This window comes from Capsicum annuum, chromosome 6 (assembly GCF_002878395.1).
Source record: "Capsicum annuum cultivar UCD-10X-F1 chromosome 6, UCD10Xv1.1, whole genome shotgun sequence".
Classification (NCBI taxonomy): domain Eukaryota; kingdom Viridiplantae; phylum Streptophyta; class Magnoliopsida; order Solanales; family Solanaceae; genus Capsicum; species Capsicum annuum.
In genome coordinates, this window is record NC_061116.1 from 183,237,214 (window position 1) to 183,264,476 (window position 27,263).

General features: G+C 37.2%; 2 protein-coding genes across 4 annotated transcripts; one reads left to right on the top strand and one right to left on the bottom strand.

The window, feature by feature from the left end:
• The first annotated feature begins 4,218 nt into the window (after window positions 1–4,218).
• LOC107872891 lies at window positions 4,219–16,027 on the top strand. Of its 3 annotated transcripts, XM_016719544.2 has the most exons (11): window positions 4,255–4,436; window positions 4,856–4,960; window positions 6,036–6,081; window positions 6,180–6,231; window positions 7,942–8,037; window positions 13,596–13,649; window positions 13,741–13,806; window positions 14,670–14,748; window positions 14,828–14,976; window positions 15,087–15,201; window positions 15,295–15,369. In XM_016719544.2, the coding sequence occupies exons 1-9, from the start codon at window positions 4,362–4,364 to the stop codon at window positions 14,903–14,905; spliced, it is 651 nt and encodes a 216-aa protein (XP_016575030.1). In that variant the 5' UTR covers window positions 4,255–4,361; the 3' UTR covers window positions 14,906–14,976; window positions 15,087–15,201; window positions 15,295–15,369. The 3 variants fall into 3 exon arrangements, with proteins under 3 accessions (XP_016575028.1, XP_016575030.1, XP_016575029.1); XM_016719542.2 differs by lacking the exons at window positions 15,087–15,201; window positions 15,295–15,369 and adding an exon at window positions 15,680–16,027 and having other exon boundaries at window positions 4,219–4,436; XM_016719543.2 differs by having other exon boundaries at window positions 15,087–15,369.
• A 918-nt stretch (window positions 16,028–16,945) lies between these two features.
• Window positions 16,946–21,731, bottom strand: LOC107872890. The gene is made up of 2 exons (XM_016719540.2): window positions 21,232–21,731; window positions 16,946–17,583 (listed from the first exon to the last, which is right to left on the bottom strand). Exons 1-2 carry the CDS (start codon window positions 21,439–21,441, stop codon window positions 17,347–17,349), a joined length of 447 nt encoding a protein of 148 aa, XP_016575026.1. The 5' UTR covers window positions 21,442–21,731; the 3' UTR covers window positions 16,946–17,346.
• Between the last annotated feature and the right edge of the window lie 5,532 nt (window positions 21,732–27,263).

A 27,263-nucleotide genomic window follows, 5' to 3' on the forward strand; every position in this document is an offset into this window, starting at 1 on the left:
GTTGAGTTTGTCTCTAGACTGTTTTATATTTTTTTTAGAGAGTAACATATGTATTTTTTATATTTTGTAATGTTTAAGATATGTATTGTGTATTTTTCGGTTAGTTATATCTATATGTATATTATTGTATTTTGTTACTGTTTAAGATATGCATTTGTATTTTTTTTATTTACGATGAGTCACGCCTGTATTTCGGAAATACATATGAAGATATATAGTATAGTTCTATTTGTTACTGTTTAAGATATGTTTTTATATTTTTTTGTTTATCATGAGTCTGATATGTATTTCGAACATATATATGTATTTTTTATATGGTAATATACATATGGGCCAGATATGTCTTATATAAATACATATGCAGAGATATATATATATTTGTAATGTAATATGTAAAAAAAAAAAAAAAAAAAGGGGGTAGCCCGGTGTACTAAAGCTACCGCTATGCACGGTGTCCGGAGAAGGGCCCCACCACAAGGGTGTATCGTACGCAGCCTTACCTTTCATTTCTACTAAAGACTGTTTTTAAGGCTTGAACCCGTGACCTCCTTGTAATGTAATATGTATTCTATAAAAAAACATATACTGATTATGTATTTTGTACTGATCTTGACAACCATTTAAATACAATGATAATGATAAGTTGGAGCATTTTGATGTGTATTATGCGAAAGATTTGCCTCCACAACCTAGTGGCAGCTTTTAAGTACTGTAATATACATATAAAAAGAACATATTTGTGAGTCTATTTAGAATGCATGCTAATTCATTATTTTATGTATTTGTAGAAATTGTGAATTTTATATGATGACATATGTTGAGTGCCTTACTTATGGTGAAGGTGTTCTTTTGGTTGACTTCAAGTCCGACTTGCTTCGCACAAGATATGGTTCAATTATGTGGAATTATGATTTGAGAAAATAGAAGCTAATGCACAAAGTGACGACGAAGCACAAATAAGGCCGGTTAGGAAAATCATGATAAAGACACCGAAATTCTTGAAGTTTGATATTTTTTTCTGTATTTTCTATTTGACAACATATAACTGTAGGATGACAGTGACTTAGTTGAATAGTTGTTAAGTTTAATATCTTAATTTCAAGTTGCATGTGGAAAGTTATTTAGTACTTGACAAGTTATATTTTGACTATTGATGCTCAATCAAATTGAATTGAAGGTTTTCAATTTTAGTTTTACGTTTAATATTCAGTTTCTAATAGTTAAATTTGTAATTACACGTGTATTAATGAGTGATTATGCATTTTTATGTCCAAATCTTACATAAATATTATTTAGTTGAACAGATGTATGTTTGTATTTATATGTATTTAAAGAATCAATACCAAATACATTTAACTGTAAATGTATTAGTTACCTGTAATGTAAGTATATATATTTTTGTGATTGTATATGTATTCAGATATGTATTTATTATTTATACATATGTTTGTGATTAAATATTCAGGATATGTATTTTAAATGTGACTCATATGTTTACATATACATATGAGTCAGATATGTATGTAAATACATATGCAGATATACATATATAGATGTTTTGTACTGTAAATATATATGCAAATCTGTATGTCTATTTATTTTGTATATTTTCTTGGATATGTATATGTGATATAGGGAAAGAAAGAGAGATTTGCACATGGTATTCATCGATCTAGAGAAGGCGTATGACAGAGTCCCTAGAGAGGTTCTTTGGAGATGCTTGGAGGTGAGAGGAGTGTAGGTGGCGTACATTAGAGCTATTAAGGACATGTACGATGGAGGGAAGACTCGGGTGAGGACGACGGGAGCAGACTCAGGATATTTTTCGGTAGAGACAGGTTTGCACCAGGGATCGACTCTCAGCCCTTTTCTTTTTGCATTGGTGATAGACGTGTTGACGCGGAGTATTCAAGGTGAGGTGCCGTGGTGTATGTTATTTGCAGATGATGTAGTGCTGATTGATGAGACGCGGGGGAGTGTGAATGAGAAATTGGAGGTTTGGAGGCAAACCTTGGAATCTAAGGGGTTCAGGTTGAGTAGGTCCAAGACGGAGTATTTGGAATGCAAGTTTGGTGACTCGAGTCAGGAGGACGGTATGGTGGTGAGGTTGGACTCTCAGGATGTTTGTAAGAAGGATAGTTTTAAGTATCTTGGGTCTATGATTCAGGGAGATGGCGAGATTGAGGAGGATGTCTCTAAGAGTATTGGAGCAGGTTGGATGAAGTGGAGGCTCGCCTCGGGAGTGTTATGTGATAGAAAGGTGCCCCTTAAGCTTAAAGGCAAATTCTATAGAGTGGCAGTCCGTCCGGTCATGCTGTATGGAGCTGAATGTTGGTCAATCAAGAACTCCCATATCCAAAGATTGAAGGTAGCGGAAACGAGGATGTTGCGTTAGATGTGTGGTCTCACTATAGGGGATAGAGTCAGGAATGAGATTATCTGAAAGAAGGTGGGAGTGGCTTCGGTGGAGGACAAGATGAGAGAAGGCAGGTTGAGATGGTTTGGGCATGTGATGAGGAGGAGCACGGATGCCCCTGTTCGGAGGTATGAGAGACTAGCTTTGGATGGATTTAGGAGGGATAGAGGTAGGCCAAAGAAATACTGGTGGGAGGTGATTAGGCATGACATGGAGCAACTACAACTTACTGAGGACATGACCCTACACAGGAAGGTGTGGAAGTCGCGGATTAGGGTTGAAGGCTAGTGTGAGTGTATGGGTTGTGGCTAGGTGTTAGGAGAGGGTAGGGGTGGTAGTCCTCTTAGGTCTGTGAGTGTATTCTTTACTACTAGGAGAGTATCCATTTTCCTATTTCTTATTTCGTAGTGCTTGTACTTTACTTATTTTGTATTTCCTTGATATTTACTGTTATTATTTTATCGTTATTTCTATTGTGTTATACATTCTGTTTCAAGTTGTATTACGACCTTGCTATACTATTCTCTCTCTTGAGCTGGGGGTCTATCGAAAACAACCTCTCTATTTCTTCGGAGGTAGCGATATGGACTGCGTACATTTCACCCTCCCCATACCTCACTGTGTGAGAATATATCGGGTTGTTGTTGTTGTTGTTGTTGTATATGTGATATAACTATTTGTCTTTAAAAAAAAAAAGAGATAAAAGAGTAAAAAAATAAAATTAAAAAAAAAAAAGACGAAAAGCGAAAAAGAAAAATCCGGAAAAAAAAAGTGAAAAGGGGGAAAAAAGAAGAAAAAAGAGAAATAGAGGTTGGAAATAGAAGTGTAAAAATAAAAATGAAAAAAAAAAAGAAAAAAAGAAAAAAAAAAAAAATGAGAAAGAAAAAAATAAGAAAAGAAAAAAGAAAAAAATAAAGAAAAAAAGGAAAAAAAGAAGAGAAACAGAAGAGAGAAAATAAAGTGAAAACAAAAAAATAAAAAATAAAAAATAAAAAATAAAAAATAAAAAATAAAACGATAAAACAAGAAGATACACTCCTTCAATTTTTTCGAATTCATTGGATCTTTTTTGATGTTTGAGAATCTCCTTCTTTCACTCCACCCCAAGGGAAAAAAAGTTAAAAGACATAGGAGAGTGAAAGAGAGAGAAAAAAATAATGCTTTATTTTGAATTTTTTAGGATCATCAAGATAATAATTTTTAGATTTGAGTTTAATTTAGAAAATGAATCTACTAATTTAAATAAGAGTAATTTATGAAAAAGAAATCTATTATTTCAAAAAGTAATTTATGAAAAAAAAATTATTGCTTTAAATATATGGAATAATAAGATTTTTTTTTTTTTGGTTTTAAATTGGGGTAGGGGAATGGGAATGGGGGAGGGGATTACAATGTAGGGAATCGAATCCTCACCAATAAAGTGAAAGTTTGGGTAACTAACCAGCTAAAATTCCCCTACATGGAATAATAAGAGTAATCTATGAAAAAAGAATTTACTGCTTTAAATACATGATTAAATACATGAGGTAATAAGAGTAATTTATGAGAAAAAAATTAACTGCTTTAAATAAATAGATAATTATTACTTATTTAACTCAATAAATTTTAGTAAAAGAAGGATAGTAAATATATGTATTTTAGTAGCAACACTTTTATAAAATACAAATTACAAGTTAATTATAAAACAGTTGCTATGAAATTCCTATGTTTAAGTTTGGTACTTATAAAATTTTCTCCTATTTTTTATTGGATAGAAAATCTATTTTCGAAAGTATACTTTCTTTTGTCTTTCTAAAACATTATTTTGAATTATTTTTTTTCGTAAGAAAAAATTGGTTCTCTTAAGAAATTCTCTTTACCGTGTAGTATTTCTGTTTAACCAGAGAGTGACGGTTTATGATATATTTTTTTTTCTCCCATTAGCTTGTGACTTGTTGATTCATTAATGTCTTCTGCTAGCATTAGAGTCTCCTCATCCTTTTGCTCTTCATCTTCACTCCCTCTCCTTCTCCATCCCCGTGTAAGCCCTACTCCTTTCTTTCCTTATTCATTTTGCTTTAACTATTTTGTATTTTGCATTTAAAAAAAAGAAAAAAAAATATCCAATTTTTATTTTTTTGGTTCAATTCTGCTAATGCGAGTTAGGTAGCATAATGAATTTCCAACCTGAATAAAAATATTTTGAATTTTGAAATTTTTTAGATTAACCTCCATCTTGGCCAATTTTGAAGTTGAAACTTGAGAATTTGAGTTTTTTAAGTTGTGATTTTTATAACTTGAATTTGTGTTTGGACATGCATTTTGGAAAATATTTGAAGAATCTGATCAAATTTCATGGCGTAACATATTTTGAAGATAATTTTTCAAAATTTGATCCAAAATCTAGCTAAAACGTACTTGATATATAACAGACTTTTTTTTTTAATTTCATATTTGAAGGTTAAAATTTCCAACGTGCTCGGCAATGGTCACTTGTATCTGCGGCAAAAACAGTTCTCTTCCAGTCATCTGCTTCGTCTCTGCTCTTTTAATAGTGACCATAATGTAATTTCCTCTTGTCTTTTCTCTTTTTATGTTATTAGAGTTAGAGAAGTTCTGATAGTTTTCGTAAATTTATGGAGTTTTCATGTTTATAACAAAAAATACAAATTAAGAAAATCTAAATTGCATGTCCCAACATAATTTCAACTTCAAAAATCAATCAAACTGATTGATTTGAGATCATGTCCCAACGGGCGTAAGTATGTGGACTGCATTGCCTTCCGTTGGACATAGGATTTAAGCCAGTTCCATATAACAAAAAAAAAAAAAAAAAAAATGATTCAAAGCATTGAGACTCTGAAGTAAGCTTACAAGACAACTTCTCCCGTGTTTCAGCTTTTAGGAAGAGATGTTGACTTAATACACGGGAGTAGCATTTGCAGTCACACATTTTGTCCGAGAAGCCACTGGAGCATTCTGCGTCGGTCAAGTGGCCACACATAATGTGGTGCAGACGCATCTCAGTTCACTTGGCTTCATTTTCTTGCATAAAAATATTATTGATGCAATTGCATCAGAGATAGGATTCTTTCGCATCTACAGTGTCCTTGATCCCTCTTGCTTTCTTTATCCTGTGATCCAGAAAAACTTACCAGCTTTCTGTCATGAGTTACAAGGTCTTTCATTCCTTTAAGCACCAATCTCCTTTGTAGCTGGAATTCCCCTATTTGGAATGATCTACCTCACCGCGTTCATGCCAAAACTGATATGCTTCCTAAGACTATTGAGTAGTCTGAGGAAACAAGCCAAAATGAAGCGGAGTGGACATATAGGGGATTCGTATTGCAAACCCTAACTAGTATGGACTTTAGGTGTAGTCATTATTGGTTCTCATATCAGGGAATGCACACACATCTAGAATTAATAATACATCGCTTTGACGATGATTATTTCATCTATTTTATGTGTCAAACTTATAGAATAATCCATTCAGAACATCAATGTCTTTCATTGGTCTTCATTTTTTTTGTTTCCCAACTCTTATCCATATCAAGTCCCTGCTATCATTCATGATGTGGCGATTTATCATGTGATGATTTATCTCATAGCTAATCTCTCTACTGTTTTGCAAGGCAAGGTTTACGAGTTACCAGAATTTCAAAGTAGTCCTCTAGATCAAAAAGGTATAATCCTAAAAATGTAAAACGTGTATTTGATGTCTTCCTAACAGTGAGTATCTTATCTTTTCTCTGTGTAATTGGCTATACTTCAATCTTGCTAGGTACTGCAGAAAAAAATGGAACCAGTCAAACAGAATCACCCACATCAAACACGTAAGCGCAACTTTTTGCACTGCTTTGACAGTGTCTAAAAAATTTTGAGACACCAGTTGTTATTGATATCTAAGCTTTCATGTTTGATTTTCCTGTATTTTGAGTTATTTGCTTGAGTTTAATATTTAAGAAAATTTGTTCTTTTCTGAATCCACCTCTTGTTACAATAGGAACATATTGTTGGAAAAATCATATTTCTGTAGTTTTCTTATTTATATGCTTCGTTTGTTGATTAGTTAGTGTTTATGATGATATGTCTCTTTGTTAGAGCTCCAACAAGATGGGTAGTTACTAAAATGGAGTGAGTGTTCATAAGTTGAAGGATAGCTTTGCTGTTTAACAATGATCACTCCACTTTGATGAGCTAATCAATTTTATAGTGTTACACATCATGTTGCTTTGCTACCTCTCCAGAGGTAGTGGTATGGACTGCGTGCATCTTACCCTCCCCAGACCCCACTGTGTGGGAATACACTGGGTTTGTTGTTGTTGTTGTTGTTGTACACATTATGTTGCTCGGACTCTTCAAAAATGCCAATGGGTGCATGTTAGATCCAGTGTGGGTGAGACAACATTTTTGGAGAGTCCGAGCAACATAGGTTACAGGCACAATCTTCCTTATAAGTACTAAAATGCATTGTCTTAAGACTTACTACCCATTAACTACTTGTGAAATGGGAGAGTTAGAGGAGCTCAGAAGCAACAGAAATTTGGTGAAAGAGTTGTTTCAATATAGGGAAAAAAATCTAAATTTGTCCCTATAGTATGTGAAATTGAGCAAATTTGCCTTTCGACTGACTTTGGGTTTAGTTATGCCCTTGCCATTAGCAAATCATCTCATATTTGTCCTTTCCATTATTGGAGCTCCAACTTAAAATGGGTTGAGTCTACATGTCCAATTTCTTCGGGAAAAAGGTTTACACTTAAAACTTTTGACTATGGTTCAAAATTACCTCACGTTGGAGCCTTGTTAGGGGTAAGGGAAAAATTGAGACATTTCCTGTCAATGGGAATAATATTTGATCAAAGGGTGTGGCCTAGTGGTTCAATGAAGTGGGTTGAGCACCTTGAAGTCTTAGGTTTAATTCCCAACAGAGACAAACACTAGGTGATTTCTTTCCATCTGTTTTAGTCTTTGTCCTCTGGTATTGTTGTTGTATCCCGTGGAATTAATCGAGGTGCGCACAAGCTGGGCCGGACACCACGGTTATCAAAAGAAAACATTTGACCAAAGTCAAATGGAGGGAAAGTTGCCCAATATCAAATAATATAGGGGCAAATTTGACCCTTTTTCCTTTAATATGAAATCTCTTCCTTTCTCAATGGAGCATTGCAATGTGTTGAATGTTTGTTGAGATTTCTCACAATAATCAGAATATTGAAAAAGGAACCTTCAGGAGAACTTTATTTGTCCATATCGCCTTCTGGATTTTTATAATAGTTTTATCGTCTCTTTGTTCGTGTGTTTTTAAATTTATAATAGGGGCAGTATTTCAAGTTTTATTAACAACTTATTCCTCCTCTTTCTCAATTATTGACATAAAATTTTGCTCTGGTCCTGGAATATGTTTCTTATTTCTTCTGGAATGAAGGGATGGATTAGCTTTCACTTTGCATATTTGTTATGCTGAGCAGCTGAGGTGACCACTAGCAATATCTGGTGTAACACCTAATTTTGAGCTCTAACTTCTTTACCTTTCTGGATATCAGGATTTTGACGAGATTAAGAAGATATGGTGTTGCTGGAGTATTATCATATGGACTACTAAATACTGCATATTACCTTACTACCTTTCTTATCGTGTGGTATGTCAAGTGATATGAACAATCGGACCAATAGTTATTTATATTTCTTATTCTAGTCTTTAATAATTATTGACCATTGATACACTATTCCTCCAGCTATTCGCTCTTTATAGAACTTAAGCCTGAATGTGGAGATTCTTACCTAACCCCGGTTTTACCCTGTGAGTGAAATTCTTCTTTCAATTTCATAGGTAAACCACCATAAAATAGGATAAAAAAGATTTTCTTATGTGAAAAATTGAAAATGGAACGTATTGTATCAATTGAACAGAGGGAATGACCATTTCTTCATCTAACTCTAGAATGGTATTTGGGTTTGGTTGGAATTTTAAGGAATAACAAGTGTAAAAAAAATTACTTGTTATTGCTTTTCAGATGATTTATTAATGGTTTTCTATCAATTTTTAGCATAAATATGATGGAAGATTATAGTTTGTAACTAGGGAGTGAAGTAACTTTTACCAAGAAATCAGTAGTCAGGGTAGAGAAAATGTTTTAAAGTATATTCTTAGGCTCTTTAAGCTTAAGATTGTCACTCATTCATGATGTAAGTCTTTCTTTAGGAAGCTTAATGATGTTAATTTCATTTACACATCTGCTACTTTCTGATTCATATGGCATCTTAAACTTAATTTTTCAATTGGGGAAAAAATATCTTGTGTTAGTATGAAAGTGGAATGGACTATCACTAGTCTATTGAAACTAGAAATTTGTTCCCATTTTACTAGGTCTTTAAAGCATTTTCTCTTTCTCTTTCTTTAGCGTCTTTTTACCATTCTCTGGGGATTAAGAATACTTACTTATTTTTGAAGTGTAATCTTGCTGATGTGGCTGGAGAGGAAGAATAGTTCTGTCAGTAAAGATTATGCATGTGGAATATTGAATCTTTTACTAGAGAACTTTCAGCTTTTCTTCCTCTTGTGAAAATAAATCCCTGATTTAAATGAATCTCATTTACTTGATCTCTTGAATACCTATGCATACTTATGCATGTAAGAACTAACTTGTTGATGTGTTTATACATACATACAACATACACAAAACAAGTAGGCACACGCATAAACACACCCAAAGAAATTGTTGGTTGCTTTTGCACTCTAGGCCAAAGTAAACATTTGAATATGGTGACAGACAATATCAGTGTGATGGAAGGGGAGCCTTGGAGTAACTGGTAAAGTTGCTGTCATGTGACCAGGAGGTCACAGGTTCAAGCCTTGGAAACAGTCCCTTGCAGAAATGTAAGGTGAGGTTGCGTGCAATAGACCTTTGTGGTCGAACCCTTCCCCGCACCCTACGCATAGCGGGAACTTAGTGTACCGGGCTACCCCTTTTTTTTACGTTATCAGTGTGATCAATTTCAGGGTATCAATAAAAACTGTGCCCCCCTTGTCCCCCTCCTCCTTTTCCTTTTCAGCTCCCCTAGCTTACATATCAAATTTTCCATGCCTGCCGCTGTTCAATGTGAAAACCAGTTTGTCTCCGGGGGCAATACAACAACATACCCAGTGTATTCCCACCTAGTGGGGTCTGGGAAGGGTAGAGTGTACGCAGACCATACCACTACCTCAAGAGAAGTAGAGAGGCTGTTTCCGATAGGCCCCCATCTTAGAACCAATAACAGTATAACAAATACAAAAGTAAGCGGATACAAACTAGTATGGTACACAAAACAAACTAACGGTATAACAAACACAAAAGATAAGTGCATAATAAACTAGTACGGGATGCAAAAAAAGCCAACACCACTAACCCCAAAAACTACAGCCCCAACACTACGAACCAGAAACTCCAGACCCAAAGGAGCACTCTCCTATTACTACCGCCGCGCTCCCACCCCCTAACTCTCTACCCTAATCTGCATCCTCCACACCTTCCTATCAAGGGTCATGTCCTCTGTAAGCTGTAATTGCTCCATATCATGCCTAATCACCTCCCTCTAATATTTCTTCGGTCTACCTCTAGCCCGTCTAAAACCATCCATAGCCAAAGTCTCACACCTTCGCACTGGAGCATTAGGGCCCCTCATCATCGTATGCCCGAACCAACGTAGCCTCACTTCTCGCAACTTATCCTCCACCGAGGCAACTCCCACCTTCTCCCGAATAATCTCATTCCTCACCCTATCTTTCCTGGTGTGTCCACACATCCATCGCATCTCCGCCACCTTCACCTTTTGGATGTGGGAGTTCTTAACTGGCCAACACTCCGCTCCATACAGCATAGCCGTCCGAACTACCACTCTGTAGAACTTACCTTTAAGCTTCGGGAGCACCTTCTTATCATAAAGGACTCCCAAAGCGAGCCTCCACTTCAACCACCCTGCCCCAATACAATGCGTGACATCCTCGTCAATCTCACCATTAACCTGAATTATAGATCCTAGATACTTGAAGTTCTCCCTCTTCTGGATGGCCTGAGAGTCTAGCTTCACAACCACTCCATCTTCTTGCGACATATTACTGAACTTACACTCCAAGTACTCCGTCTTTATTCTACTTAACCGAAAACCTTTAGATTCAAGTGTCCATCTCCAAACCTCCAACTTATCATTAACTCCATCCCGAGTCTCGTCGATCAGAACCACATCATCTGCAAATAACATACACCAAGGCATCTCCCCTTGAATATGTCGCGTCAAAACATCCATCAGCAAGGCAAATAGAAACGGGCTAAGAGTCGATCCCTGGTGCAACCCTATCAAAACTGTGAAGTGCTCCGAATCTCCACCTACCGTCCTCACACGAGTCTTCGCACCATCATACATATCCTGAATCGACCTAATGTACGCCACGGGCACCCCTGTAGCCTCCAAGCACCTCCACAGAATCTCCCTGGGAACTCTGTCATATTCCTTCTCTAGATCAATAAACACCATGTGCAAGTCCTTCTTCCTCTCTCGAAACTGCTCCACTAATCTCCTCACAAGGTGAATGGCCTCAGTGGTCGAGTGACCAGACATGAAACCGAATTGATTCTCAGAGATCGTCACGATCCTCCTCATCCTCAACTCTACCACCCTTTCCCAAACCTTCATAGTATGGCTCAACAACTTAATACCTCTATAGTTGTTACACCTCTGAATGTCTCCCTTGTTCTTATACACTAGAATCAACGTGCTCCAGCTCCATGCTTCAGGCATCTTTGCAGCTCTAAAAATAATATTAAACAGCCTTGTCAACCACTCCAGACCTACCCCGCTAGTGCTCTTCCAAAAGTCTACTGGAATCTCGTCTGGCCCCGTCGCCCTACCCCGCCGCATACTGCGAATAGCACCCTTGACCTCCTCAACCTCGATACGCCTACAATAACTATAATCGCGACCCTCCTCAGATATCTCCAAGTCTCCCAACACAGAACCTTTGTCCCCTTCGTCGTTCAAAAGTTTATGAAAATAGGACTGCCACCTCTCCCTAATGAGGGCATCCTCAACCAACACTATAACATCCTCTCCTTTGATGCACTTCACTTTGTTAAGGTCACGAGCCCTCCACTCCCTAGCCTTGGTCATCCTATACAACTTCTTATCTCCGCCTTTCTCCTCTAAAGCCGCATACAAACTCTCAAAAGTTGTTGTCTTAGCCGCCGTAACCGCTAACTTAGCCTCTCTTCTAGCAATCTTATACTCATCCTTATTCTTCTGTCTTTCTTCATCATCCTTGCTCCCAACCAACTTAGCATAAGCCACCTTCTTAGACTCCACCTTTCTCTTGACCTCTTTGTTCCACCATCAGTCTCCTCGATGTTTGCCAGATCGACCTCTCAAGACACCCAACACCTCTCTAGCGGTCCCTAATGCAACTGGAAGTCGTCTCCCACATATTATCCACCCCCCTCTACTCTCCTAAGCCCCCCTACTCTTCAACTTCTCTTCCATCTCCAAAGCACTAGCCAAAGTCAGGCTCCCCCACTTAATCCTGGATCGCGCCTCCCTACTTCTCTTCTTTTTTCCCTTATTGATAACCAAGTCCATCACCAACAACCTATGTTGAGTCAAGAGATTCTCTCTAGGTATGACTTTACAGTCTTTACATAGCGCTCTATCCCCTTTTCGAAGAAGCAAAAAGTCTATCTGAGTCTTAGCCACTGTACTAAGAAACGTAATAAGGTGTTCCTCCTTCTTCGAAAAGCTCGAATTTGCTATCCACAACCCAAAAGCCCTAGAAAAATCCATCAAAGAAGTTCCTCCTTCAGTCCGCTCACCAAAACCGAAACCGCCATGCACATCATCATACTCTCTCGACAAAGACCCAATATGCCCATTGAAATCCCCTCCCACGAAAATCTTCTCAGTGCTCGGGATGCTCCTCACCACCTTATCTAAAACCTGCCTGAATTCCTTCTTTTCCTCTTCGTCCAAACCTACTTGCGAGGAATAGGCACTAAGAATGTTCACCGTAGACCCTCCCATAACTAACTTAATAGACATTAGTCTATCACTAACTCTCTTTATCTCTACTACCTGCTCCCTAAGATCTTCATCTACTAAGATACCTACCCCATTTCTATGTCTCACGCTACCCGAGTACCACAACTTATATCCATCCGCATCTCTCGCTTTAGTGCCTACCCATTTAGTTTCCTGGACACACGCTACACTAACCCTCCTCTTTCTAAGAATCTTCACCAGCTCTATAGCCTTACCCTGCAAAGTACCAAAGTACCAATGTTCCAAGACCCAACTCGCAACCTAGAAGCTCTCTTATCCCGCCTAACCTTACTACCCCTAGCCCCTAACCCCAAACTCGATCCTAGACCCGACCCAAACCCAACCCCCCCAAACCCTGACCCAGACCCAACAATTCCTGACCCCAACCTATGACATGCCCCTAGTCTACCCTCGCCAATCACAGCCACTATGCAACAAAGGGAAGAAAGGGGATACCCAAATTTTGGTACAAAATAGTCAATAGCGGGAACTAATACTACCACACTTAATGGATATCCTAGTAAATCAAGTAACAGTAATCAAACAAGGTGACACACTCCAAAACTACTAAGAACAATAAAGAGATTCACACATACAACACTATTACAAAGTAACCAATCAACAAGAAATTCGACACCCACAACCAGATAATCAGCCAAGACGCTACGAAACAAGAATCACAACAAGAATAGTGCAGAACACTACCAGTAGCATCCCCTAAAAATCAAGAAAGCTATACACAACTAGAAAAGATGGATTGAGTGCACCTGATCGAAGATGGGTTGTGTCCTTATACTTGGTTGAGTCCTGAGAGTGGTAATGAGAAGAAGATGATGGCTCCCTTCACACTCCGGATCCCGCCCAATCTTCTACTCCCGCGGGGCAATAAGCCAAATAAGTTTTAAGCTGTAGTTGATAATAGTAATATTACCCAGTGTCGGTGACGTAAAAAATATATACAATATTTTGATCCTATCTAAAGCAAGTCTCTCAATGATGATAACAAAATTTGTTGAAAGACCAGAATTGCATCATCTACCTGTCAGACTATTTCAGACTGCATGATACAACTGCTTTGCTACACAATATCATATGGTTTATCCATCTCGTTCTCATAACTTTTTTATACCAGGTTTTACGTTGCTCCATCACCTGGAAGAATGGGTTACCTTCCTGCCGTTGAACGGTAACTGTAGCGCTATGGTTTCTTTTCCTTTCTGGTAGATCTATGTTTTGTCTTCTTTGTAGAAATTTTAGTAGTTCCACTTCATCTGCAGGTTTCTCAAAGTAATGGCCATGGTATGGGCTGGTAGCCAGGTTACAAAGCTTATCCGAGCAGGAGGGTGAGAATCTAATGCTGCACATGTTAGCCACAGAGTAGAATACTATGAGTCCTCGGTTCCTTTTGTTTGGAAGTTGGAACTTAGTCTGATGGACTTCAAACCACAAAACTTACTGTTGAAAGTGTCTAATTATTATTTCTAAATCAGAAAAAACAAATCCATTTACCGTCTTTGTTTCACAATTTGAATATGTTTTTTTCCGTTGTATGTATTTCACTGGATACAAATGAGGAAACCAGCATGTCGTATTAGAAGTCAACATGCATATAAAATGAAGTGATGAAGGATAGATGGAGAAGAGGACAGTTTGGCCTATGATGCTGTGACTTAGATCAGCCGTTTAATACTGATACTTTGCATCTTATATAATTACCGATAGGAGAACAGCATGAACATGGTAGGTTCCTGTTCATGTAGAATTCATTCAGCAGACAGCAACAAACTTGAGATGAGTAATTCTCATCTTCAAATGACACCAACGGATCTTCTGTCATGAGAGATATTTGACTTCTACAGATTATTTTTGTATGAGAAACATTGGAATTATGACCTTTGACCTGTGAGTTAATCCTTTATCATCTCATCTTTCTAGGAGTGACTAATTTGTTTTTGCATCATATACTTTGACATAGATTTGTATCTCTGGACATTCTTAGGTTATATTATACCTTCCTTCCATCCTTCTACATTTTCCCTCAGAATGACAATAAAGGGGGGATTACTGTCTACTGATAATATTTCAGAATTTTTATTCTTTTGTTAGATTCTCTTCAGTATGAGGTCAGTCTTCAAAAATTGGCTCTTCCACGTGATATGTATCTTATCTTTGAGAATTTGAAATCTGCAATTTTCCGACTCTGTAGGGCTTTAGCTCTCGCTCCTTTTGTGGACAGAGGATTATCATGGTTTACAACCAAGATGAAGTTTAAATCACAAGGAAAAGTAAGTGAAATTGTGAGTTTTTCCGGGATCATCAATGTAACAAGGTTTTTGCAATTCACCGTGTGATTTTGTAATCCAGGCTTTCGCGGTCGTTGCCGGGTTTTGCTTTGGTTTGGCTTTTATGCTGTTTCTCATAGTTACATTACTCTGGGCATGAAAATTTTATGTTGTTCATTCGTCCAAGTGGGGATTTACCGAGTTCTTCTGCTCAAGGCAATGCTTGTCCAGGTAACACAACTCTCTAATCACCATGTTTTCAGTTTTGTCATTCTCTCCTTTCACTATTATTACGCTTGGGAAACACTCATGGGATGATCTCTGTTGTATTTCATCTTCAGTCACAGAGTTATCACTTCCTATGCCAAATTTGGTGCATGGCCTAGTAGGATCTGACGAAAGATACTGCATATACCCTTCCGACATGTTTTCACGTTAGGAGTACTGAAAATACTAGTAATTCATTTCCTGGAATTTCTTGCTTATGGTATTGTTTTGTAGTGCCAGTCTTGTGTATGTTTGAAGTAGCCTTTATCTTGTAATCTGTAGGTGATGCAATCAAGCTCTCTTACTGGTAGAATAATCAGCCTGTCAATGAGAAATACCGAGTTCATGCTTTGCTAATTGGTTATTCATAATGTGCAAACTGATAGATATACTTCTGTTATTAAGCGTTCAATTGCATTAGGGTAGTCTTTCTGCATCACACTTCTTGGGATACGACCCTTCCCCGGACCATGCTAACATGGGATTCCCCTATTTTTGTTCAACTGTTCATATGGATTGTCACACTTCTTGGGATACGACCCTTCCCCGGACCATGCTAACATGGGATTCCCCTCTTTTTGTTCAACTGTTCATATGGATTGGTGAGGATTATATTTAGGTTTTCTCTTTCTCTTATATTTTTTCTTTCAACACTTTCCAAGTGCAGTAGTGTAAGGAAAAGCAAAATGGAGCTCCTTCTTCAACAAAGCCTCTATTTCCTTTCCTGAATTCAAAATTCACTCAGAAAAGCAAGTCTAACCAAGAAGCATAAAGCTGATATTTATCTTAGCATCGGGAAATTATTGTAGCACATGGTGGATATTGACTTTCCAAGGTGCCTTTTTGTGAACTATAGAAAAGAGTCTTGAACTCGACAATCTTTAATTGCTTTCGAAGATGTTACCTCTACAGTTAAATACAATTCCATTGATATGCGCCAAAAAGAAAAAAGAGATCCATGATAATGTGTAGTTTTAAATGAAAAGATGTGAGGTTTCATAGAGATGGCATGAAATCATGAGGTGTTTTTTCTTCTTCTTGGAAGTATATTTATAATTTGAATGACAGTATAATACAAAACCAGCATTCCTAACCTCATTCAGATTTCAGACTTTTGGGGGAAAAAAATATAAATACTTTATTGCACAACGGATGAGATTATCTTTCCAAACTGAAATTTTTGCTAATACGAGTGTATTATGCACTTGCTGAAATTTATAAATATACATATCAGACTATGCTCCTTTAAGAGCAATTTGAAACTCAGCACAGAAGACAGGTCTTTTAGTTGAACTACTTTTTGAAATAATGATCCAAGTTCGAGATTTACCTTGGAGGCATCGGGAAGGATTTAAGAATGGAATAATAAGATCCATACAGAAGAAAACATTGCTGACAAACTCTAATACTCAAAACAATACCAAAACATGCTTCATCTCCTACCTTCCACTATCACCACGGGTACAATACCTCTATATCACACTTAACAATAAAAACTTATTGAACGATCTTTTTCTTAAGAACAGATCTTTCATGAAAAAACTTTTACCTTATACCAAACGCAAAAGGTAAAGCCTCAGAGCTCGCCACAAGAAGTTTGAAAAAAACAAAAATGTTAAAGTACCATGTTTTTTCTGCTAGAGAAGTCGGAGCCTTGACGGTGCCACTTGGTAGTCTCCAGGAATCCAGAAAGTCTATATAGACTAAAACCCTCACGCATTCTCTCACCCATAACTGTAACATTTCAGCATGTAACAGGCTGAGTTTGCCAAAGCAACCGGAATTCACTTGAGAGGCAACAATAAATTCCACACAGAGAAACGTTGTTTAAAGCATATAGTATGCATGAGTAGAATCCGTGTACTGAACATTTTGGACATTGGACATTCATAAATTCAAAACAACAACGCAAATAAGATTAGCACACTACAGCTATCCAAAAAAGAAAACAAGATTTCAGTGGAACCACTATGTCGTAGTCTTATGGTTAGAACAGGGAAATGGAACTCTACAAAAGTGCTTGGGTGATGTGCCATCTATGCCCATGCTTATATTTCTTAATACATACAATGTAACAGTGAATAGCTTACAAGATGTGATATTCTTGAAAGTTCAATAGCATGTGTATACCGGAAGTTTCAAGAGAAAAAATCACGCTGTTTTACATTTCATCGCTTCCTGCATCAGTTTCTCACAAATCAGAACCCACAGGACACTGAATCCCCAATCAATACTATTCTTGATAATAAAGCAAAAATATCAAGCAAGATGCGTAGCTCCAGTCATGTTACTGAATTCCCCATCTCAAATGCAATGACTGCCCAGAGTAAGTCTTCAAATCCACTCCAATTTGCCTTGATATTCCACACGATATTTAATTTTTCCTGTTGCTGAGAGTCCCTGGCTTGTTACCTTTGCAGGCCTTGTATTGTACTTCAATTCAAACCTGGGGAATTTTCTTTGATTCTCTTCTGTACTGGAAGGTGTATCCGATGGGATCTCATTTAGGAACTCATCTGCCACATCTCCATCTTCATCTATTCTAAGACGCTTGACATACCATCTCAATCCCTAACCATGGAGAAAAATGTAAAATATTAAACATGTGCATCACAAACTTACAAAACAGGATGCACTCAGCATCAATCAAGAAATCATAATCACTTTTAATGAATGAACAAGTCGAACTCGACATGGGCTGTAAAACGTTGGTCATTCTCTCTTCACAAAGAACATGCACCTTTACTCATATGATTCCAAATGAACCAAGAAACTTAAGCACCGATAGGCATTAAAAAACTGCAGCAGGACAACGGCCTCAATAAGTTAAATTGATTAGAAAATTTACCATGTCCTCTCTAATCTAGAAAATATTTTTTTTACTGGATACCTTCCTCTATTTCTTATGTTTTTGAGGGAAAGGAGGGCTAGCAATAGAGGAACTTTCAGTATGATACAGAGCATTAAGAAGCCCTTGAAGTTAAAAGAATACTAGGAATAACAGATTAATGAAAACACTCTTCTTTCCGGCTTTCAATAAGTGTTATCAGACGGCGCACATAGCATCATGGCTCATACCACAAAAGGTTAAGGGAAAGACACCTGATCTACCACAGTCATCAGTATCAATAACAAGCTAGGAGTGAGGAGATCCCAGAGGACTTCCCCTACTTGTCTCAGCAAGTCCCTGGAACTCAGAAACCTAGCCACATACGTTAGCAGCCTAGCAGGTCCAAGAGGCATGTTTTAAGAAAAAGACAGAGTTAAGGTAAGGACTTTAGAATGGAGAAAATATACATATGTATGTATCAAGAACAACATACCCAGTGTATTCCCACATAGACCCCATAGTGGGGTCTGGGGAGGGTAGAGTGTACGCAGACCATACCACTACCTCCAAAGAAGTAGAGAGGCTGCTTCCGATAGGCCCCTGGCTTAGGACCGATAACAGTATAGCAAATCATAAAACATAAATTTATACATGTTCATCCATAACATTTTCTTAAGAATTTATACATCAATTTACCAACAGTATTTATTGTTTAGTACCACCTTCTTCAAGATAGAGCCCCTAATACCTATTGCCTCGGAGTCCACACAAAACTGCTGCCTAACTGAGACGAAATGTCCAACTTGGACTCCACTTAATTTCAGCATTAACTGTGCCAAATGACCCTTTAACAACGTCACATCTAGGTTTGCAAATAAAATCCTAACCCACTTAGTAATCCTTCATACTAATATCCTTCCCTTTGCAGGATTAGGATTTAGGCGTTTCAACTCCTAACAACTCTCTGAATGCTAAATGCCTTATGTATCGCTTTAGTTGGAGCACTCCACTCCAACCCCTGTAAATCATGTTGTTCACTTCCTAGATTTTGTTGGTTCACTTACTCTAGCTTAATTCCGCACCTCTTTTGGTTTTCTATAAGCTCCTGGGGCCTAAATGAAGTAACATGCATGGAGCTAACATCTAATATTTCTGTAATTTTGCATCTTCTTGACACCAGCAATGAAACACTTACTTCATCCGAAAAAGAGGCCTCCTCTTTGCAGGGAAATCTATCTCATGCCCCAAAATATAAACCAATTAACAAGCTAATCTTGCATTTGCAACCACCAAATGGGAAATCTTTTTTGAAAAGCTGAAGATAATTACAAATGAGCTGTGTTTTCAGTGGCTTAGCGGAACCTTTCCTTATCAAAACAAAAAAGCTGAAGATAACCCAAACACAAATGTTGGAGGAGTCTTCTTCACCACACAAAGATTATGTTTAAAATCTAAACTTGCAAAGCTTCAAACTTTAGCAACCACCAAGATGGAGAATTCTTTCTTTAGATTGGATGTCGTTCTATGTTTGACAAACTCTTCCATGAAATTTCATTAATTGGCCAAAAGAAGAGACATTAAGATTCAGGCCTAAACAATAAGGACACAATCATAATCTCACCCATTATTTCTCTTCAAGGATATTTCATAAGCTAACAATAGGGGGGCCTGCAAGCGACAAGCTTTATTTGGACTATTTCTTGATTTGTGCAAATTATCCTTGCGCACAGGTTATGCTAAACTTCTGGATCATTCTAATTTTATCGGACATCTTCAAAGGGACAGGATTTATTTAATTCATATACTTTTCTTATGTGATTGTAGACAACCTTATAGCCTAGACTATCACAGGAACCAATATTTGTAGGCACAAATCTGATTCCTCTCTGCACATCATGTCTACATGCGAAAATCTTATGCACTGGTTGCACAAAACAATAGGAGGATCTAGAAAAATGCTAAAAGAACCTACAACCTAAAAGAAACGTAATCATACAAGGACGTCTTAAACTCATAAGAACAGTTTTGTATGATTACTCAGGAAGATCCATTGCAGTCAGACAGCTTCATATATATCATGATCTATATATGCACAATCCATAAGTAGCAAGAGAAACCTTAGCAAATGAAGAACGCAGAATATTTGCATTTATAGAACCTAGAAATAGCAAAGAATGAGAATGCCTCCAAAAGAGTAAAACTAGGAGCACACTTTGAACAGTTCAAAAAGGAAATAAAAAATTTCAGGTAAATGATTTAAGCTGTGTAAAATCAAATCTACACCAAACCTCCTCTCACAGACCTAAAAGGAAGTTAAAAGAAAGAACTTAATTGCCACTCTAGTATGTCAATGATCATGGAAACTTCCAATTCCAAACTGCTAAGGATCAGTGAATAACTACAACTTCAATAACTGCAAAAGCAAAACACAGATTTTAGCTAAGTAGGGAGTAACTCTTTAGTTACATATAGTAGTCCAATTACATCATTATTTTTGGGTTGTGTTTGGCACTACGTCAGGATTCATTTTTCTGTTTTGTATAGAAGCTAATTTGAGATAATGTATAAATTAATTTAAGATAGTAAAATAATATGATCAAACTCAGTCTTCCGATATAATAAAGAGAGTGATCTCAAAAAATTACTCCCTCCGCTTTAATTTGTTTGTGCTTTGACTTGGCACGAAGTTTAAGAGAGTAAAAAAAAACTTTTGAATCTTGTGGTCTTGAACTAAATATAAATTAAATATACCAAAATGTCCTTTAATCTTGCAGTCTTTAACATGGCGTGGAAAGTTAGAATTAAGGATTTGCTAAAAATGGAATGAGGTATTCTTTTTAAAACCAACTAAAAAGGAAAGTAAGACAAACAAATTGAACCGAGAGAGTATTCATCAATGCTAAGGAATTCCACGTATGTGAGGTTATCACTGGTTCCAAATACAGATAAAAAGGGGTAGCAGTTACTAGACCAGCTGAGAGTACAAACAGTCCAATTAAGTCCACCTAACCAATTTGAGTTTGACACATAACTGATTGATTTTTCAACAATATTAAGGGTTTTATAGTAGTATTACTCTTGTAGTTTCTTGTCCTCAATTTCTGTTTTCTTCTACTCCGGCTATCCTATTTTTTTTGTTGTAGTACTATTCTGTTACTATGTGCTGTTCCTTGTACTTCAATTATCTCTTTTTCTGAACTCCTTTGGACCGTCTCCCTTGAGCCAAAGGTCTATGTATGCTCTACGTTCACCAGATCCCCAGTTTGTGGGAGTATGCTGGGTAATGTTGTTGTGTAAGGACTTTATAGTCTACAGATTATCATGAGCAGAAACGAATGTTGATACAGAAGTATATTACAGGGTCGTCAAAATGCAATTTGCGTAATTACCTGAATGCCGCCAGCGCCAGTAATACAAGGAACAAGGATAGGACCAGGTACATCTCTGGAAACAGGGGCAGTAAATCCTTTATTATTGTGAGATGCTACGTTGTTATCGTCATCTCTAACTGCATGCCCGTCGTCTTTTGAAAACCCTAGAAACCCAGCTAATCTCCTAAATATACCCATCACTATTTGTGCTATAGTCAGAATATACATGCATTTCAAGTACCCAAAAACGACGGCGATAATGGAAACACAATCGGCGCTGGATCTTAAGTCCTTGTCATGACTGGCGATCGGCAATTACGATGATGATTGACTGAATTAGAGGTGCCCGCAGCGCGATGACCAGAAAAAAAGAAAAAGAAAAAGTGGCTGTTTGTGGAGTCCGTGGTTTCAATTACACTGTTTGCACTTAATCACAAGTAGACAAGTACTAGTGTTCAGGTAGACACAACATTGCATCCATCTCTATTATCTGTACCTATATGGCTATATCTATATTTATATTACGAAAAAGGGTCTAATATACCTTTTAAATATTAAAAAGATCCCCTTATACATCCTTCCATCCTCCCATTTAGTTCAAAAATACCCTTTAACTTAACAGATAAGTGATTAAACTTCTAACTTAACCCGTAGTAATTTCTTATTGATTAGAGATTTAATTAATTAATAATTTATTATTATTAATAATAAATAAATAATCCAATCGGATCCCATTACCCAACCAAACTAAATATCCAAATAGAAAATCCGATCCTAATATCAAAAGGGGTAGTTATAAAATTCACAATTCTTTAAGCAAAAGCGTCGAAGTTGAGTTTCCAGCTACTGGTATCACTGGGACCAAAACAAGAAGAAGGAAAAAAAAAATACTCTCAAAGTTTTCAGCTACTGGTTACTGATGCAAGAAGAAAAAAAAAATGCAAATTGTTCAAATAGGGGTAGCTAAAATTTTCACAATGCGAGTGAGTGAAGAAGAACAAAACAAATGCAAAATACTCTCAAATGGGTGGTTATAAAATTCAAGAAACTGCAGTTGTATTAGAGGAACCAATTGCAAGAATTTGTTTGTTAGGCACACTAATAATCACTCTTATTTTGGTCTTAGCTAGTGCTTTGAGTATATCAGGGTCAGCATCATAAAGCCTTGTGTTATCTTCTGGAATTGCAGAAAAGCAACCTAGTCTGCTGGTGCAAGCAAATTGGAAACACCTATGTTCACTCCCAGATATGGCTCACCTTTGTCTTGCTGCACTTTTATATCTGCAACACACACATTCAAGAACCATATTCATAAGAAAAAAGAAAAATATCAAACCAAGAAACCCCACACAAAAAAGAAATGATTCTTTTTCAAGATTGGTTCAAATATGTTACCTGGATTATTTATTTATTATTAATAATAATATATTTTTAATTAGTTAAAACTCTAACCAATAAGAAATTGTCACGTGTTAAGTTAGAAATCTAATCACTTGTCTGTTAAGTTGAAGGGTATTTTTGAGCCAAATAGGTGGATGGAAGGATATTTTTGAGCCTAAAGGTGAAAGGAGGGTATTTGTAGACCATTTTCAATACTTAAAGGGTATATTAGGTCCTTTTTCGTTTATATTATATTAAATTAAATTTTTTTGTTAAAATTAAATTTTTTTTACTTTAAATAAAATTATTTTTAATATTTAAAAATTAATTAAGTATTTAGAATAAAATATTTACTTATTAAAAATCATTAAAAGTAATGACAACTGATATCTTTTTCATTAGTTTAAGAATTCTAAATTAACTAAAGTTGATTTTAAAAGATTTAAAAAATCTAGAAATAAATATGAAAGCGTTAGAATAAGAAAAATATAAGAAGTACCAATTTTTAAAAATTTTTAAGGAAGTAATCAAAGATTTTCTAAAATTGGTACGTCTCTCCTAGCCTTTAGCAACAAGGAAAAAAGGTACAACATAACATAATGAAACACTCTTGAGTTCCTGGACATTAGAAAATTTCTTGGATTTATGGTCTCTGGACAGGATACGGCTAAGGGATACCAGTCGAATGATGGGATACGGTTCGTATAAGGTAGTCGTATGTTGATCAGTGTTGGTTGGTGGGTTGGATTGATTTTTGGAATGGGTACGACTTGGGTGGTATGAGTCATATGGAAGGATACGAGTCATGTCATGGACTCGTCTGGTGGATAGTGTTTAATCCTCTTAGGATTCTATTCTGCTAGGGGTACGGGCCGAGGGTACTAGTCGTATACTTAAATATGACATGATTTAGGGTGAGCGAACCTTGGATAGTGTTGGGTCTAAGGGAGATGGCCTTAGGTACGAGTGGTGGGTACCACTCGTATTGGAGGGTATGACTGGTATGGATAGTCGTACCCACCTGACTAAATTTTTGACAGGTTAAGTGAGGGCAATCTGGACATTTCCTCACTTAACCTAATAAGGCTCTACAACTTATATTCCTATTGGGGGGTTATTTGCCCTATCATTCTATTCATTAACACTTAGAAATCTCTCTTAAACACTTTATAATTCTCTCTAAGGTTTTTGGGTAAAAGAAGGCTAGGGTTTCATCTTAAGGATTAATTTGGGGCTCTTGTAGGTGATTTCTCTCCATGCATTTTGTCAATTAATTCATGTTCTCTTCCCTTGTTGTTAGTTCCAACCAAAGACATGGTTTTATACAATGTTATCATGGTTTGATTATTGTATGGCTTTTGGTTTTCAAATATCTAATAGGGGTTTTGGTTATAAATGTTTGGTTATGGTTGTTCCCTGTTTTAATTATGTTTTTATATGCTTTAATGGTGGTTTTGGATAATTGATTGCATGAGAATGGTCATTTGGTAATTGGCTTTGGTTTTGGAAATACTATGCCCCCAATATGTTTGAAAAAATGCCTATGAGAATATTTTCACTACATTGTTGAATTTTAATGAAACTTATGCATGGTTTAAACTTATTAATGGAACCCTAAATGGTTAAATGGTTTGGAATGGTCAAAATGAAATGTTTTGGGTTTAACAATCATTCTTGTGGGGTACAATAGAATCTCCCAAGTAATCATAATAATGGAACACTTGTGGGGTACATGGGACTACCCCAAGTTAATTGGATAATGTGATATATGGGTACATAGGAATCTCTTAATCTCTAATGATTTGGCTAAGGACAATACTTACAAGTTATAGTCAGTATGACGATACCACTATGTATAGCCTGGCTTAATAACAATGGTTTGGTTGGTTGGGAATAGTTTTAATTGAGCAATAATGGCGGAGTGTGATAGCTAATCGTAAAGGTGGGAGTTTAACGAACGAACATTGGTAACTCATATTTGCCGACATGAGGGATAGGTCATGGTGACCTTTTATGATACTATGAGGTATATGGAATCCTCTAAGTACACTGTACATGTGTGTCATGGAGAGTAAGGGTACTTGCGAATTCCCAACTCTAATGGCATCTCTGGTTTGTGTGGCTACACGCATCGGGGCCCGTTCGGGGGGTTACACTGGACTCATATAACCCGTAGGTGGTTAAGGATGGTTAAGCTACATATTCCCATATTAACGGTTTTAAATGCATGCTAAATTCGATTTTCTTTCCTGACATAGTTATATATATGTGTGTGTATGTATATAATTTGTATGTATATGGTTGGTTTACTTAGCTTTACTGGTTGGCATTATTTTTTCCTTATCCTGAGTGCATGCTAGCGTTCACCCGATAACCCACCTTCGAGCGGCTGTATCGCCACGCGATGCAGGAACCTACTATTCTACTCTTCCTACTTAGCCATCGGACATTCAGGATCAGTTTTTGGATTAAAGTTGTGAGCTTTCATCTTTCGAAAGGTTCCATTTTATGGACATTATTTCATACTTTGGTTTATTTATGGATATTGGTTTTAGCTATGGTTGGGGGCATGTACCAACCAAATTTTTATATTCTTTTGGTTAGAGGCTTTTGTGGAACTACTATGGGTTGGTATGGGTGGGGTCGGTATTGGTGTTAGCCTTAGTATTGATGTTGGTATTGAGGCTGACACTGGTTGACTATATTGTTGGTTGTTCCATCATTTTTTATTTTGGGATTTTATATAATTATTATGGAACTCATATGGTTATGGTTTGGTTGGTTTATCTATTGGTTGGGTTCGTACGGTTGGACTCGATTGGACCAGTCTCGATTATAGACCTATTCCAGAGTTTTGATATAGACAATTATGTTATCTTGTTATATGTTCGAAATTTAGCCAACTTAGGACAGGCGGCTGGAGGTTGGGTTGGGTAACAGGGGTGGTCTCTGATACCGGTCGAATTTGAGATTCCCATTACGACAAGGCCTCGGGTTGGGTCATGTCAAGTTGGTATTAGAGCTTTAGGTTCGTGGTTAATTGGGATTCCACAAAGCCGTGTCTAGTGGAGTCTCTTTTAGGGGTGTATAACACTCCACACTCATAAGAGAAAGGCTACAAGGCATTTAGGAATGTTTTACTTTCTTGGTATTATATTTTCAAGTTGTAGTCTAAGTCCTGGAATTTTCTCTAATCCTTGTTTGTCCGCTTTTCAGATCATGCCTCATCGATTTGGAACACAAGAAAATCCTTTTGTCCCATTTGTGGACGATGTTGATAGAGTACGCCTTACATCTAGTGTTCATACTTGGTCCAGGGGTCCTATCCCTGATGTTTCTGGAATTCCATCAGTTTTTACTAGTCCTCCTCAGGGTAAGGTGATTAATGCAGAATTTCACCAATTAATTCATACTATTGCTCAGTCGGTTGTTGCTCAGGCTGAGCGGGATCCATTCGGTGTTCTATCTATTGAGGCCACAAAGGTTGGCCATTTTATGAAGATGAATCCTCCTACTTTTACTGGTGTGGAGGTGGAAGAGGATCCTCAGGCTTTCTTGGATGAAATGGAGAAAAATTTCAGGGTAATACAGGCCACTAATGTGGAAGGGGTGAATTTTACAGCTTATCAGCTCAAGAATATTGCATACCAATGGTACGAGGAGTGGGATAAGGATCGAGGTGATGTTGAAGGGATAAGGATCGAGGTGATGTTGAAGAGTTATCCTTATGGGAGACTTTCTCAAATTTTTTGCTGGATCGCTTCTTTCCACAGGAGTTGAGGGAAGCGAAGATGGAAAAATTTATGAATCTTAAGCAGGGAAGAATTTTTGTCAAGGAATATGTCTTAAAGTTCCATCAGCTATCAAGGTATGCTCAGGATTTGGTGGCTGATATGAGAGCGAAGATGAGAAAGTTTATATCTGGGCTATCTCAGGATTTGATCCTTAAAAGCAAAACTGCTTTACTGATTAAGGATATGGATATTTCGAGGTTGGTTGTCTACTTGCAGCAGGTGGAGAATGAAAAGAGAAAATAGGCGGAGTTTGTGAAAAGGTAGGGTAAGAGAAGCAAGTTCTCTGAGTAGGGGGTGCTCAGCAGCAAGGTGGTCGGGATGACGGTAAATGATAAAAAAAAGTGGAGGAGTTTTGGTTCTTTCTCTACTTCTAGCGCTCCTTACCCCAAGTAGTCGGGTGGCAAATATCCGCAAGGTAGTGATAATTTCTAGACACAGGGTGACCAATCTCAGGCGAGTGGAGCACAGTCGACTTTTTTATGCCTTTCTTACCGATTTTGTGGTCGTCTTCATCGGGGTTTTTGTGATGAAGAGAGGGACATGTGTTTTAAATGTGGCCAGCCAGTCCATATGCTCATAAACTGCTCGATTGGTATGGGTGCTTTGGGAGAGGTCAAAGCTCTAGTTGCTTTATCATCTGCTCTTGCACCTAGTGGTGTTGTTTATGTGTCTGCTTCTATTTCTGGTACCGGCACAAGCCAGAATAGATTATATACTCTTGCATCTCGCAGGAATCTGAGGCATCACCTAATTTTGCTACTGGTACGTTATAACTCTTTTCTCATGACATGTATTATCTGCTTGATCAGGAGTCCACTCTTTTCTATGTGACTGTAACGCCCCAAAAACGGGTCCCGGAGCATCACACGGTGCTTG

Excerpts from the sequence above, each read along its gene's own strand:
- LOC107872891 (XM_016719542.2), top strand. The coding sequence starts at position 4,362 with ATGTCTTCTGCTAGCATTAGAGTCTCCTCATCCTTTTGCTCTTCATCT. Across the intron at positions 4,961-6,035 it reads CTTTTAATAGTGACCATAAT|GTTTACGAGTTACCAGAATT; the intron begins GTAATTTCCTCT and ends TTGCAAGGCAAG. Across the intron at positions 6,082-6,179 it reads TAGTCCTCTAGATCAAAAAG|GTACTGCAGAAAAAAATGGA; the intron begins GTATAATCCTAA and ends CAATCTTGCTAG.
- LOC107872890 (XM_016719540.2), bottom strand. The coding sequence starts at position 21,441 with ATGTATATTCTGACTATAGCACAAATAGTGATGGGTATATTTAGGAGA. Across the intron at positions 17,584-21,231 it reads CTGGCGCTGGCGGCATTCAG|GGATTGAGATGGTATGTCAA; the intron begins GTAATTACGCAA and ends CTCCATGGTTAG.